A 13,361-nucleotide genomic window follows, 5' to 3' on the forward strand; every position below is an offset into this window, starting at 1 on the left:
CTGTGTCCCATTGAATGGTTTGGAATGGTAACGTTCGCCTTCGAGAAACAGCCCACTCGCTATCAATTTTACTGCTACCCCGCGCAGAAAACAAAGCCCAGGCATACGTATCTAAATTACTTTTATCAGACAATCAATGCTAATGCCGTCTTACGGGATGTTCGACGCTTCCTGAAGGAGGAAAAATGGATATCCAAGAATGCTATAATAGGTCCACTCAAAGGAGATGTATACCCTAATGCCTATAAGCCTGAGGAATTTTATATTTTAGGTTTTGTTTTCAAGGCCTTGAATATTCAAAGAGCGAAGGTACTTCCGTATTTGATGTACTTGCACAGAGAACATGCACATAAAACGCAGCATTGATAATAAATTAGTTAAAATCAATAGATGTAAGACCTGTTGAATAACACATTTATAGATTATCTTATTTAAAGCTAAAACAATATTAAATCAAGAGCAAATAATGGAAAACAACAAAGAAGATGTAAAACTAGTAAAATATATATTTATATTAATTATATTTATATTAAAAATATATAGTTTATTATTTTAATTAATAGAAAATAGTGTAAAATAAATATTAAATTTTTCAGATAATAGGGAATCGGCTTTTAGTTATTTGAGTACAGATATCTTTATTTTATTTATTGGGAAATTTATGTAATTGAAAGTTTTAAGTCACATAATAATATTTAAAACATACAGTGGCTCACACCTTATTTCGTGCAGCAGCATAGTAAAACTTTGAAACCGTATTCCCGCTAAACCAGTTAAGATATCCCAAAAATTTAAATGAGGTCTTTTTTATTGGTTATTCATTATGTATTAACGCTTTCAATTATTTTTCTATTATAATTAATAAGATTTAAAATTAAAGAAAACTAAAAAAACAGCCCTTTTCCATGTCACAGCTTATTTCGTGCACTTCACTTTCAATGGCTTTATTGTCCAAAAATTCTGTAATTATGATAATTTTTTAACTCCGTTTTGTTTAATCACCTCTTTGAATCGTGATTCCATCCAGTTTACTTACTTTCGGGTGGTTCCGCTGGAGATTTTTGGCCAATCCTCCAACACGGCCGTTTTGAGGTCATTTTTATTGAATATTGACCATTTCCGAATGGCCACGCCCAATTTTGCCCACAAATTTTCTATAACGTTCAGGTATGACCACTGGGCCAGCGGATTTACCACATTTGGACTGTTCCAGATCAGCCAGGACTAGTCAATACCCGGTTTATTGTGTTGGTCATTTGCCTGATGCAATCGGGATCGCCCTTCTAGACCCAGTTCATCTGCATTTTGGAGCAAATTCTTCTTCAAAAAGGATAGGTACATGTTATTGTTCATATTACCATCAATGAAAACTAAGTATCCAACTCCCAAACCCGACCTGCAGGCCCAACCATGCAACAGCCACTGCCATAGCTCATATTTGGTTTTATGTGCTGATCTTAGAGCTCGGTATTTGGTGGGCGCCAGGCAGATTGCTTCCAATCCGACCCATATATATGCACATGAGTCGAAATATTAATATATTTGCGTCGGATGGGTTCCAATATGATTGCCGCTAAGCAAATACTGAGCTCCAAGATCAGCACCTAAAACCAAATATGATCTATGGAAGTGGCTGTTGCATGGTTGGGCCTGCAAGTCGGGTTTGGGAGTTGGATACTTAGTTTTCATTGATGGTAATATGAACAATAACATGCACCTATCCTTTTTGAAGAAGAATTTGCTCCAAAATGCAGAAGAACTGGGTCTAGAAGGGCGATCCCGATTGCATCAGGCAAATGACCAACACAATAAACCGGGTATTGACTAGTCCTGGCTGATCTGGAACAGTCCAAATGTGGTAAATCCGCTGGCCCAGTGGTCATACCTGAACGTTATAGAAAATTTGTGGGCAAAATTGGGCGTGGCCATTCGGAAATGGTCAATATTCAATAAAAATGACCTCAAAACGGCCGTGTTGGAGGATTGGCCAAAAATCTCCAGCGGAACCACCCGAAAGTAAGTAAACTGGATGGAATCACGATTCAAAGAGGTGATTAAACAAAACGGAGTTAAAAAATTATCATAATTACAGAATTTTTGGACAATAAAGCCATTGAAAGTGAAGTGCACGAAATAAGCTGTGACATGGAAAAGGGCTGTTTTTTTAGTTTTCTTTAATTTTAAATCTTATTAATTATAATAGAAAAATAATTGAAAGCGTTAATACATAATGAATAACCAATAAATAAGACCTCATTTAAATTTTTGGGATATCTTAACTGGTTTAGCGGGAATACGGTTTCAAAGTTTTACTATGCTGCTGCACGAAATAAGGTGTGAGCCACTGTATTTTCAACTATGTTCAAGTTGATATTGTGACGTCACAAGTTGGGTTTCTTGCAGCTTTGTTTCGGCATTTCATAATGCAACCATGCTAAAAAGCTCCAATTGAGAACAGATTTGTTGATATTTGTTGTGAAATGTTTGTATTTCACTCACTCAGTTTGTTTATTTATACCGGCGAGAAATCCCAATTGCTAGTCAGCTCTGATATATAATACCGAAGAAATGATAGAGACTGAAGCTGAATCAATTACGAACAATGGTAATAGGAAAGCAGAAACAAGTAAGTTATAATAGATGATTTCAAGTTCTGTTATATTAAAGTTGTTTATTTTCAGCTGTAGCTCTATTAACATCAGAAGTCAAAGTATTGTCCATAGGAAATCAGAGAGAATACTCCAAGCCAAAGAAGCCTGTAATCGTATTTGATAAACAAATCTTTCACGATGAGTGTAGAAAGCATTTTGGTCAACTCCTATTGGGAAGTCGCACCTGTGTGCCCAACGATCGTTTTATGATGGACGTGTTTGAAATGAACACAATTGAAGAAGACAATCAGCCCAGACGCTACCACTTTAACTGTTTGCCCTGCTCCACTCCGGGTATCTATATGGACTATATGCATGGCGTATTCGGCCAGACTCTTTATGCCGATGCCGTGATGCACGAAGTGAAGAAGCGGTTTAAAGACCAGAAGTGGATATCAAAGAATGTATTGGAATATCCCAAGAAAAGGAAAATTGTTCGCTCGCGCCCTTGCTTTGAGAATGACTACTACGTCCACAATCTGGTCATTGATATTCTCCATGAACAAAAGATGAAAGTTTTTCAGTTTTTGCTCTATTTACACAAACAACATGTAAGCGCAGGGTAACATTCTAAGAGATTTCAGCCGCCGTAAAATTATTTTCTGTATAAATGTGTGCTTTAACTTTATTCCATCCAATAGTATATAAAGATATAAAAGATTTTTTTGTACAAAAATAATTGTTATTAAATTGTTTTTATGAGTCACAATTTGATTAACTTTTTTGGGCATAGTAGGTCTTAAGTATATATATATAGTACATACATATATGTTGGTAAGTTGTTATAACAACAAGTTGTCAATGTTTTGAATAACTAAGCTTTTTCAGAGCTTTCAAAGTTCTTATTATGAAATCATATGCTTAGCGTCAGTTTATAAATACAGCAGCAACGAGAGAGACCTGTTGTCAGTCTCTCTGTTTGCCAAACAGATATAGTCTATAGAAATAAAATAAAATAAAATAATAAATACATTATTATGGCTAACGATAAAACAAATATGGATACAAGTAAGAGTTAATTCATGTCCCTCAAAATATAAGCCCACATCTAACATATTCTCTGCAGTAAGCACTGCGATTTTAGCAATTGGAGACGAGACGGAAGACTCCAAGCAGGAAATGCCTGAAAAGACATTAAAAGATTTGGAAGTCGAGTTCAAGAACTATTTTAGTGTGCTCCTAATGGGAACTCATAAGCCCAAAGACGAAGCCGATGGCACGTTTCCATTGGAATGGTTTGGCATGGAGTCCTTCAGAAGAGAAAATCAACCAGTTCGCTTTCAATTTTACTGCGTGGGCGCACAGAAAACAAAGCCCGCGAATGCAAATCCGTTTTACTTCTTTCGAACGATCAATGCCCAGGCTTTGATGCGTGATGTGAGAAACACTCTCAAGCAAGAACGTTGGATATCAAAGTATGAGATGATTGGGCCTATCAAGGGCAAACGTAACCCTAGCGCCCATGAGGAGGAAATGTATGTTCGACGTGCAGTTTATGATGCACTGATTGCTGAAACGAATAGAGAATCGAGTGTATTGCTTCCCTATTTACTGCATCTACACAGGCAATATGCAAAATATAATCCAAGATGTTAAGCCATTGTCTTGCATAAGTTGTCTTTGACTCAGGAATTTAGCACTATAAGGAAATACTGAATTATTTATTTACTCATAGGACTGTCTACCTATCTAAATTAATGTTGAACAATAAATACTATTTATTTATATTTTGTACAGAAAAGTCGCTCGTGAAGCTTTATTTTAGGCATAAATGAGCTGTGCGGGAATTATTTTTTCTTTTTATCAAGTAGAAAAGTGTTCAATCGAGAATTATATTGATATTCTGATTATAATATAAAAATATAATCAGTCTGAGACAAAGCTAATTGCAGCTTTATCTAGTTGAAACTAAAAGCTTTCTCGAAGAGCTTTTGGTTGTTTTGTGAAATTAATGATTAGTATTTGGCTGCCTGCGTATATATAGCGTCATCGGATCAGCTGCGAATAACAAAGCTAGAGAGAGAGTCAACACAATCGCGTCTAAATCAAGAAAAATAAATTATGAATGACGAAAAGGAAACAGAAAAAGAAAGAAGTAAGTTAGATTTCGCAAAAAGAAAAAAAAAATATATATATAAAAAATAAAATAATTAACTAAATAAAACTCCAATTGTGTACCACTTAAAGCTCTTCCCACGCAGACGTCGCCAGCAAAGGTATTGTTTATTGGAGATCCCGCAGAAAGCGTAAGTCCCAACAAGCCTGAACGAGGTGACATCAAGAGGAATTTCAAAGAGAACTGCACAAACTATTTGAGTTTAATTCTAATGGGAAATCCAACTCCAATGGAAGTTGCCAATGGCGAGTATCCCATAGAATGGGTTGGAATGGAAGTCATTAAAAGAGAAAATAAACCAACTCTTTATCAATTTATTTGTTTGAGCGCTCAAACAAAACCTAAGAATGTTAAACTAGAGAACTTTTATCAGACAATTAATGCAAATGCCATAATGCGTGATGTTAGACAATTCCTGAAGAAGGAACGTTGGATATCCAAGTTTGTGATAACCGGACCTCTCAGAGACAAAGGAATCGAATGGTTCTATAATTCCGATGAATCTTATCTTATGAATGCAGTATATAAGGCAGCTTGGGCCGAAAAGCTGAAGGGAAGCGATGTCATACTTCCTTATCTGCTCTATTTACACAGGCAGCATGTACAAAATAATCCAAGACGTTAAGCCATTAACATCTATATATTGTTTTTAGCTCAGGAACTTAGACAATACTTTAATTTAATAAGAAATCTTAATCAATTAAAAAATATTTTAAAAATAAACTCAGAATGTTAGTGGAAGTGAAAATTTCTTGTCTTTATTTTATGAATAATGTTTTTTTTTGTATTTTCTTTTCTGGATGATTTGTTGTAGCGCGTAGAAATAACATTTTTGTTCTTGTAACGTGCGTCCTAAAGCTATCTGTATTTGTGTATGTATGTGTGTGTGTATTAATGTATTATAAAGTTATAGAAATGTTCAACTCTCGCATAATTTGATATTGTTAATATCTGCTAAATTATAATACTGTTCACAACGCCAATTTGTTCAAGAAGTGAATAACTTTACATAGACTAAATGATTGCTCTAGACAATAAATATGGAATACATAGATTTATATTTATATGTATGTATATATAGAATTTATATTGCTGCTCCATAACAACTAACATAAACAGCTAATATCTTTGTTTAACTTTATTCTAAGCACATAATGATTTCAATTTGGAACAAATTTAAACAACGCTGGGCGTAAAATAGGCGCTAGTTGTAAATATTGTATATATAAACGTATATATGTGTATATATATACTATATATATGTATTTAAGTGTGGTTGTAAATGCTGTTTATGTGGTACTCGTAATTGTATGTACGTATTATCAACGCTAATTGCACTATTTAATAAATGTTCTATATGTTTGCTATGAATTACACTGGCGGTCAAAATAGAGGCCTACTCTTAGATAAACACTAAACTTAGAGCGACCGTTTTATGTTTGTATATATGTCTATTTTAATATTAATATATTAACTGAAGACTACCAACATAGTATAGACTATACGAATTAGATACAAATAAATATGTTTAATGTTTTCAAGAAATATACATATATTAAACGAAAAGAAACAAAAATATATTGCTTTACTGTGAATACCAATCGAGTACTCTTTCACTTTGAAACTCCGCACGAAAACCTAATTCATTCTTAATTAATGCTTAAGCTATCAAGTTTAATACAATTATTATGATCAAGTAACAAGTTTGAAAACAGTTTCAGAGGCGAGAAAGTGAAATACATTTAACTTAATTTACAGTTCGAATATCTAAATATAAACCACCTTTTCGCATATAATAATCAATGTGTTTTAAACCAACGAGAGAATCCAATTTGTTGAGAACATAATAGTGAGAATTACACATAAACAATGGCATTTGATATCGTATCTAACTAAATGAAATGCATCAACTGGAAGCTGGTTATGTTATGTCGTCTGTGACTCTAATTACTATAAGTTTAAGGCGCCAGTGCAAAGGACGTTTATGGCTTGGAAATGCATTTGTTAATGTTTATGGTTTGCTAGATTTCAATTAGCTTATTGCAAAATTGCCTTAGAAAAATGCGCAAAAGTCTTCGGTCTCGGTATATAGAGGCGTGGGGGGAGTGGGGCATGAAAGGGCCGGTCACTTGCGTGACAGCATTATGTTAATAACTGTGCCGCAATTATGCAGAACACGTTTGGCATCGCTCAGATTGGCATTGGTCAGGTCATAGCCGTCGATCTCCAGCAGCTTATCGTTGAGGCTCAGCAGCCGCGCAGCATTCGAATTTGGCGTTATGGCGCTCACAAAGATTCCCACCTGAAAAGCAACCGAATAATGTTTAGTTTGAAGTTTAATATGATGTAAAAGCAAATACTCACTTGATTAAGCAGCTCGGCTACATCAAAGCCGATGCTGTGCTCCCATTTGAGCGTCACTTGCTTAACAGTCGGATTCTTGTGCACCCCGAATATCCAGGTTGACTTTTTACCACCCCTGGACGTATTGTTGGTGGCCGTGGAGTTGACTGAGTGCTGCGATAACGTATCATCCATTTCCTGCAACTGCTGCTGCTGCTGTTGCAGCTCATCAACCTCCTGTTGCTGCTCCGGCTGCTGCTGCTGCAGTTCCAGCTGCTCAATGTTGATATTATTTTGGTAGTCCAGCTCCTCAGATTGCGCACCAATTGCTGTCGTCTTGAAGTTGCTGTTTAGTGCATCCTGGTAGCTCTGGTTGCTCTGCTCGTAGAGTGATTGTGTTGGCGACATTTGTTGTTGCTGCTGCTGCTGTTGTTGTTGTTGCTGCTGCTGTTGCTGTTGTTGTTGGTGTTTGCGCTGTCGCATTGACTCGTAGAGCGTGAGATCTTCTGGCGTCTTCTTTGTATACACTCGCGCTATGTGATAAGGCGGCGGCTCCATGCGTGGTGGTGGCGCCGCCGGTGGCGGTTGCAGCGGCTGCAGCTCATAGTTCTCCTCGGTGCCATTGGACAAATGCGTCGTTGGCAGCGGCAACGTGTTGGCATCCACATAGAGCTGCTGGTAGTGCGCATCGTAATTGACCAGCGGCATGCCATAATATTCTTGCGGCGTCTGTTGCTGCGCCGGCTGATAGACACCATAAATGTGGGCCGCCTCGGGCGCAACGCCATATATTGCACTTGCTGTGTGATCCACAGCGTCCTGATTGCTATCACAGTGTGGCATGGCCACTTGGCCATTGGGCACCACGACACGCGCCTCGCGCACCTCACTCGATGACGCTGACGCCGCAGCCGCTGCCGCTGCATTCGCCGCCTGCGCCTGTCGCATATACTTGGCCATTTGGCGCAGCTCCTTGGGGTACGGCGTGGGTGAACGCATCAGACGCACCGAACTGCCAGCGGGCAACTGCTCCGGCGTGGGCGGCGCCGTCACATAGCTGGCGGGGTAGCTGCGCGCGGGATGTGGTGCACTGTTGGTGTTCGTGTTGCTGTTGCTGTTGCTATTGCCATTGCCATTGCTATTGGTGTCGCCCGCACTTAGAATGGTCGTCTCTTCGGCGAAGCAAATGCGACGTGATGGGCTCGATGGATGCTGCGGCTGTTGCGCATGATTCGCGTAGACGAATTCGTATTGATCCTGGACCTGCTGTTGCTGTTGCGCCTGCATCTTTAATGTCACCTGCGGCAGCATGAAGCACGTCAGCTGCGTCTTGCTGCTCGCATCCAAATACTGCAGCGGCACCAGTGGCTGCGACTGATTGTCGCTGAGCCACAGAGACGTGAGATTCACCAGGCTCAGCATGGAAACGGGCAGCGCGTTAATGTAGTTATTAACCACATTGAGCACCTTCAACTTGGCCAAATGTCCGATATTTTGCGGCAACGCAGATAGCTGATTGTTGGCCACGCTCAGCACGCTCAGTTGGCTGCAGCTGCAGAGCTCGTCGGGCAGGTGCCGCAGCTGATTGTCATCGGCGAAGAGGAAGCGCAGTTTGGTCAGCGATCCAATTGTGCTGGGCAGACGCATCAGCTTATTGTGGCTCAGCACCAGCTCCTCCAGTTGCTCCAGGTAGCTGATGCTATCGGGCAGCTCGCTGAGCCCGTTCGACTCGCATTTAAAGGTGACTAGCGACTTGAGCATGCCCACGCTGAAGGGAAACGCCTCCAGATTATTGGAGCACACGGACAATACCTCGACATTCCGCCAGTTGCTCAGCTCATTGGGAAGTGTGTCCAGCAGATTGCCATTGGCCTCGAAATGCTGCAGGTCCCGCAGTTTGCCAATATTGGGAGCCACACGACGTATTTGATTAAAATCAATCCATAGCTCGCGCAACGACTTTAGTTCTCCAACGACCTCAGGCTTTAATAGAAACAAAATTATGTTTAAATACATTTGAGTTTTATTTTGTTATGCGCTTACCAGTTCGGTGAACTCATTGCCGCCAATATCAAGTCGCTGCAGATTCACCAAGCGGACCATTGACTTGGGCAACGTGATGAGATTGTTGAGGCGCACCTCCAAGATTCGCAAGTTGACGAGTCGTCCGAAATTGGCCGGCAAGAACTCCAGGTAGGTTTCGTTCAACAGCAGCTCTTGCAGCGATATCAGCGATGTTATCGCATCCGGCAGACGTTGCAGACTATTGCAGCTGAGATCCAAGTGGGTCAGGTGCTTGCACGCCTTTATCTCCTCCGGCACATTGACAATAACTGCAAAGGGAATTGTATTAGAAGATGGATTTTATAATTTTCTGTAAAACTAACGATTGCGGTTCAGATCTAAATGCTGCAATTGACGCAGCGAACCAATTGCCTGCGGTATGCTCTCCAAATTGTTGCTGTTCACCTGAAGGACTCGCAGTCCCTGGCAGTAGAACAGCTGCGGTGGCAATGTTTGCAGCTGAAATGATGAATCAATTATAAAGTGAATATTCATTTTTATTAGTGTGCAACTCACCCGCGCATTGCTCAGATGCAGTTCCTCGAGAGTGCGCTCGTGTTGCCACACCTCGGGAAAGGCATCCTGGAGCGGTGTATTGCTATAGTCCAGCTTGTCGATGACCTCTTCGCGTTTAAATTTGAAGCAAGGGAAGCATTTGGACAGCAGCGGCATTTTACCGATTCGTGTGAATGGTTTGTTTTATGTTTTATTGCTCTACGTTATTATATTAAGGCACGGCCACGGTTGTTATTGTTGTTGCTGTAACAATTATTGCGGGCTACAAATAAACATACATATGTATGTACGTACGGTAAGCCAGGCCCACACACACATACAATTATTTATGTCCACACATTTGTATATAGAATTAAATATGCGGTAAGCCTGTCGCATAACTTACCTATGAATCATCGCTGCTTCTGCTGCTGCAGCAGCACAAAGGCAGCGACCGCATTGAACGCTGCTCCGTTATAATTCATTGGCATTTTGCTGGGCTTGTTATTGTTTCAATACTAGCACAAATACAACACGCACACACACACGCATACATATAGATTTATATATATACATACGCACAAGCCCAAACAATAAGAAGGCTACGTCTGCTCGGAGCCGATTGCTTAGGCAGCCGGCACCTTGCACGCCTTAGCGGTTGCTACGTTACGCTATTTACGCGTCCTGCCTGTATTTTATGTTTATTTACGCACTTGATTTCGATTTTCTGTAATGTTTTTCGCTTTGAAGGCAACTTGCGAGTTGGCAGCAGCCACAGTGCACAGGAATGCACAGCAACAAAAGTATCGATAGATGTGCTGATGGTAATCGATATGTTGCTGGTCAAGTGCGCGCTATTGTGTAAGTTCATTAGCTGCGATATTATATAGTTAAAGTATTTTCAGTAATTAGTAATGTTACCATTTACGTAATTTATGAAAAGTAGATTTAATAATGAAAAGCATATTTTAATATTACAATGTGCTTAATTAATTGCTCTCATTTACAATATACGGGGACAGTGTTGAAAAGTAGGTTGGGTAATGTTAATATCTTCCACTAGATGTCGCCATCACGAATTATTGATATTTAAATTTCGAAAAGAAAAATAATGACAAGTAAGAAAAACAAAAACTTTTGTGCAGTGGCTGTTGCTAATTGAATTGTATTTGCAAGTCAATATTTACCCTTTACTTCCTGACTGCGCAACACTATGTGCATATTGTTAATCGCAAGTGTCAACAAAAACTGTGCAAATAAAGGAAGTGCAAATTGAGCGTTTCAAGCTCGATTGCAAACACATCCACTGCAGGTTTTCGAGTAAGCCGACAATTAAAAAAAAGTAAAAATAGAAAATAAAACCGAGACTCGAAACACTATTTAAAAACTTTAACCCTCCCTTCAAGCGCGCGCGCAGTGCGAAAAATATACAAACTGCGACCACTTTTCGTTTCGTGCGGCCTCTGACGAATTTACACTTTAGACAATTGAAAAAATTGTATGGCGATGTGTCAATAAGCGCATAATGAACATTGTTGTTGCTATTATTGTTGTTGTCTGTGCCGTTGGCATTCGAAAGAGGCAAAAATGTACTAACTAATCGCTACGACAAGATGGTAAAGTGCATTTGGATTTCGGGGTCTCAGTTTCGTTTTTCAGCTCGCGCGCTGCAGTTGAGATTTAAATAAAAGTCCGTTAAAAAGTGGAAATTGATTCAGGAATAGTGATTAAATTAATAGTGATTAAAAAATAGTAAAATGAAATAAATAAATCGAAATTAATAAGGAATTGAACATCAAAATAAATAAAAACAAAAACTCAAGTAAACGATAATTTGATAAATTACGCAGCTCGTTCAATATATTATTTTAGAAAAGTTTAGACAGAAATTAAAAAACAAAATAAATTCAAATAAAAAAAATAAATAAATAAATAAATTCTTAAAATAAATATATAAAATATTATGTTTTATTAAATAAATATTTGTTAACCGAAACGTATTTTATTAAATAAATATTTGTTAAACGAAATTTATAAAAAAAAATTTACGCTCATTCGGAAACACATACATTACTTTTAAAATCTAAAAATAAAAAAAGTCTATTTAAAAGATAACTAAATATGCTTTAGTGAACAATTACATGTTTATCTTTAAAATTTAACATGCAATTGAAGCAATTATAATCATTTATTCCAATGAACACAATGCTGTCAAATCAGTTACAATGTGTACTACATCTATATACGGATCGTTCATTTGAATTTCAAATTAACAGACATATGCTATATTTCCCCATACAATAAATAAGTTATGATGCGCTCTACCTATTTTAGGTTCAATGGGGTCATAGTTAATAGGCAGATTGTTGGTTTATATAGCAACTAATGCATTATTTAAACCACCTGTCGCCGGGCTTAAAATTCCATTGACGTACCCGCTACACATAAAATATGACTCACATAAAGAGAACTTGGCCTCCCCCTGCCAAGCTACCAGTTGCCACCCCCTTTTTGACAGATGAGCAAGAACTACCCCCAAAATTTGTGCTTTGAGAGAGCATGAGAGATAGAGAGGAAAAGAGAAAGACGGTAACGGTTTGTGGATTGCCGGTTATATTTTCAATGTGAGTTCAGATCTACTTTTTCCAATGTTAAATTTCTTCTAGTATATTTCGCCATTGTCTTGAAGGGGGTTCTACTCAATGTGCATATTGTGATCCGTCATTCTATGTTGGTCAAATATATATACTGTTTCAGTGTCTAATGATAATAATGAAGATTAATTGCAAATATTTCGCATCTATATTTGATATTCACCTTGTTCTATTGTTTCTACCGTTAATGCTAAAAGTTTTCCTTGATATAGGCGACCTCTTTCTGGCCAGAATGTCTTAATATTATTTTTGATAAAGCCAGCTCTCAAAGAGAGCATTTACGCTTTTGTTAATCAAATTTCTCGTTCTAGGTTTTTCCATATATCGTGCTGTTATTTCTGAAAAAAATGTTGATCAAATAAATGTATATATACCTATAATCTATAGATGATACCCCAGCTGATTTTGGTGTCCGTAGAATTGCTGTGCATCTGTTTCAATATGATGGTGCTTATCATTTGTCCTGGTGATTGTCGGATGAGCCTATTCCTTTTTGTTCTTGGTCTTCGTCTTGCTCTTGGTGCGGCTCTTCTTGGCCTCAGTCATTTCGGACAATTTGGGTGAAGCAGCCAATGAAACTTCGGGGACCGTAACGGCGCTAGCTTCCACCTCTTTGGCAGCGGAACTAGTCCTTTTCTTCGAAGAGCTTCGCTTTTTTCCAGGCATGATAAAACACTATATTGTCAAAACACGAAACGAAAAAATCACATGAATTTTGAAATTTAAAAATAAAAAAAATCAGACAGGCCAAATGGAGTGTAGCTCACAAAATTTTGTAATGAATACATTTCCGGATACTCTGAGGTACCCCAAAAAATTTGTGCTTCGAAAGTTCATGGATTGCTTAGCATTGAAATTTTTGGCTTCTCTTCCGTTCTGTTAAGTTTTTAAGTTTTTATATCCTGAGCACATTGAAAATGGCAAATCAAGGTATTATGGTCATGATAACTTATTAAATAATGATTATATAGCATTTAATTCGATATTGTTTATGTTTTATTTAATTAACTTAATTTAAACGCAACCGTTTCGATAACC

General features: G+C 38.2%; 4 protein-coding genes and 1 long non-coding RNA gene across 5 annotated transcripts; 3 read left to right on the forward strand and 2 right to left on the reverse strand.

Annotated features, from left to right (window-relative positions):
- The first annotated feature begins 2,360 nt into the window (after window positions 1-2,360).
- LOC149091128 (uncharacterized) lies at window positions 2,361-3,292 on the forward strand. The gene is made up of 2 exons (XM_089262108.1): window positions 2,361-2,626; window positions 2,682-3,292. The coding sequence occupies exons 1-2, from the start codon at window positions 2,569-2,571 to the stop codon at window positions 3,215-3,217; spliced, it is 594 nt and encodes a 197-aa protein (XP_089118234.1). The 5' UTR covers window positions 2,361-2,568; the 3' UTR covers window positions 3,218-3,292.
- A 202-nt stretch (window positions 3,293-3,494) lies between these two features.
- On the forward strand, window positions 3,495-4,348 carry LOC149091129 (uncharacterized). The gene is made up of 2 exons (XM_089262109.1): window positions 3,495-3,659; window positions 3,718-4,348. Exons 1-2 carry the CDS (start codon window positions 3,629-3,631, stop codon window positions 4,245-4,247), a joined length of 561 nt encoding a protein of 186 aa, XP_089118235.1. The 5' UTR covers window positions 3,495-3,628; the 3' UTR covers window positions 4,248-4,348.
- Window positions 4,349-4,620: 272 nt separating this feature from the next.
- Window positions 4,621-6,484, forward strand: LOC149091130 (uncharacterized). Its single transcript, XM_089261277.1, has 2 exons — window positions 4,621-4,746; window positions 4,839-6,484. The coding sequence occupies exons 1-2, from the start codon at window positions 4,713-4,715 to the stop codon at window positions 5,390-5,392; spliced, it is 588 nt and encodes a 195-aa protein (XP_089117403.1). The 5' UTR covers window positions 4,621-4,712; the 3' UTR covers window positions 5,393-6,484.
- Lap1 (leucine rich repeat containing protein 7 lap1) lies at window positions 6,276-10,561 on the reverse strand. Its single transcript, XM_030387702.2, has 6 exons — window positions 10,076-10,561; window positions 9,691-9,952; window positions 9,498-9,633; window positions 9,154-9,443; window positions 7,132-9,093; window positions 6,276-7,069 (listed from the first exon to the last, which is right to left on the reverse strand). The coding sequence occupies exons 2-6, from the start codon at window positions 9,844-9,846 to the stop codon at window positions 6,893-6,895; spliced, it is 2,721 nt and encodes a 906-aa protein (XP_030243562.1). The 5' UTR covers window positions 9,847-9,952; window positions 10,076-10,561; the 3' UTR covers window positions 6,276-6,892.
- Window positions 10,562-12,265: 1,704 nt separating this feature from the next.
- Window positions 12,266-13,117, reverse strand: LOC108654864 (uncharacterized). The gene is made up of 3 exons (XR_001925793.2): window positions 12,718-13,117; window positions 12,487-12,661; window positions 12,266-12,429 (listed from the first exon to the last, which is right to left on the reverse strand). It is a non-coding gene; the product is annotated as an uncharacterized LOC108654864 (long non-coding RNA).
- Between the last annotated feature and the right edge of the window lie 244 nt (window positions 13,118-13,361).

This window comes from Drosophila navojoa, chromosome 5, assembly GCF_054131105.1.
Source record: "Drosophila navojoa isolate 15081-1374.11 chromosome 5, UAZ_NAV_1.0, whole genome shotgun sequence".
In the NCBI taxonomy this organism is placed as follows: Eukaryota; Metazoa; Arthropoda; class Insecta; order Diptera; family Drosophilidae; genus Drosophila; species Drosophila navojoa.

Excerpts from the sequence above, each read along its gene's own strand:
- LOC149091128 (XM_089262108.1), top strand. The coding sequence starts at position 2,569 with ATGATAGAGACTGAAGCTGAATCAATTACGAACAATGGTAATAGGAAA. Across the intron at positions 2,627-2,681 it reads TAATAGGAAAGCAGAAACAA|CTGTAGCTCTATTAACATCA; the intron begins GTAAGTTATAAT and ends GTTTATTTTCAG.
- LOC149091130 (XM_089261277.1), top strand. The coding sequence starts at position 4,713 with ATGAATGACGAAAAGGAAACAGAAAAAGAAAGAA. Across the intron at positions 4,747-4,838 it reads GGAAACAGAAAAAGAAAGAA|CTCTTCCCACGCAGACGTCG; the intron begins GTAAGTTAGATT and ends TACCACTTAAAG.
- LOC149091129 (XM_089262109.1), top strand. The coding sequence starts at position 3,629 with ATGGCTAACGATAAAACAAATATGGATACAA. Across the intron at positions 3,660-3,717 it reads TAAAACAAATATGGATACAA|TAAGCACTGCGATTTTAGCA; the intron begins GTAAGAGTTAAT and ends TATTCTCTGCAG.
- Lap1 (XM_030387702.2), bottom strand. The coding sequence starts at position 9,846 with ATGCCGCTGCTGTCCAAATGCTTCCCTTGCTTCAAATTTAAACGCGAA. Across the intron at positions 9,444-9,497 it reads TTTAGATCTGAACCGCAATC|TTATTGTCAATGTGCCGGAG; the intron begins GTTAGTTTTACA and ends TTCCCTTTGCAG. Across the intron at positions 9,094-9,153 it reads GCAATGAGTTCACCGAACTG|CCTGAGGTCGTTGGAGAACT; the intron begins GTAAGCGCATAA and ends TTTCTATTAAAG.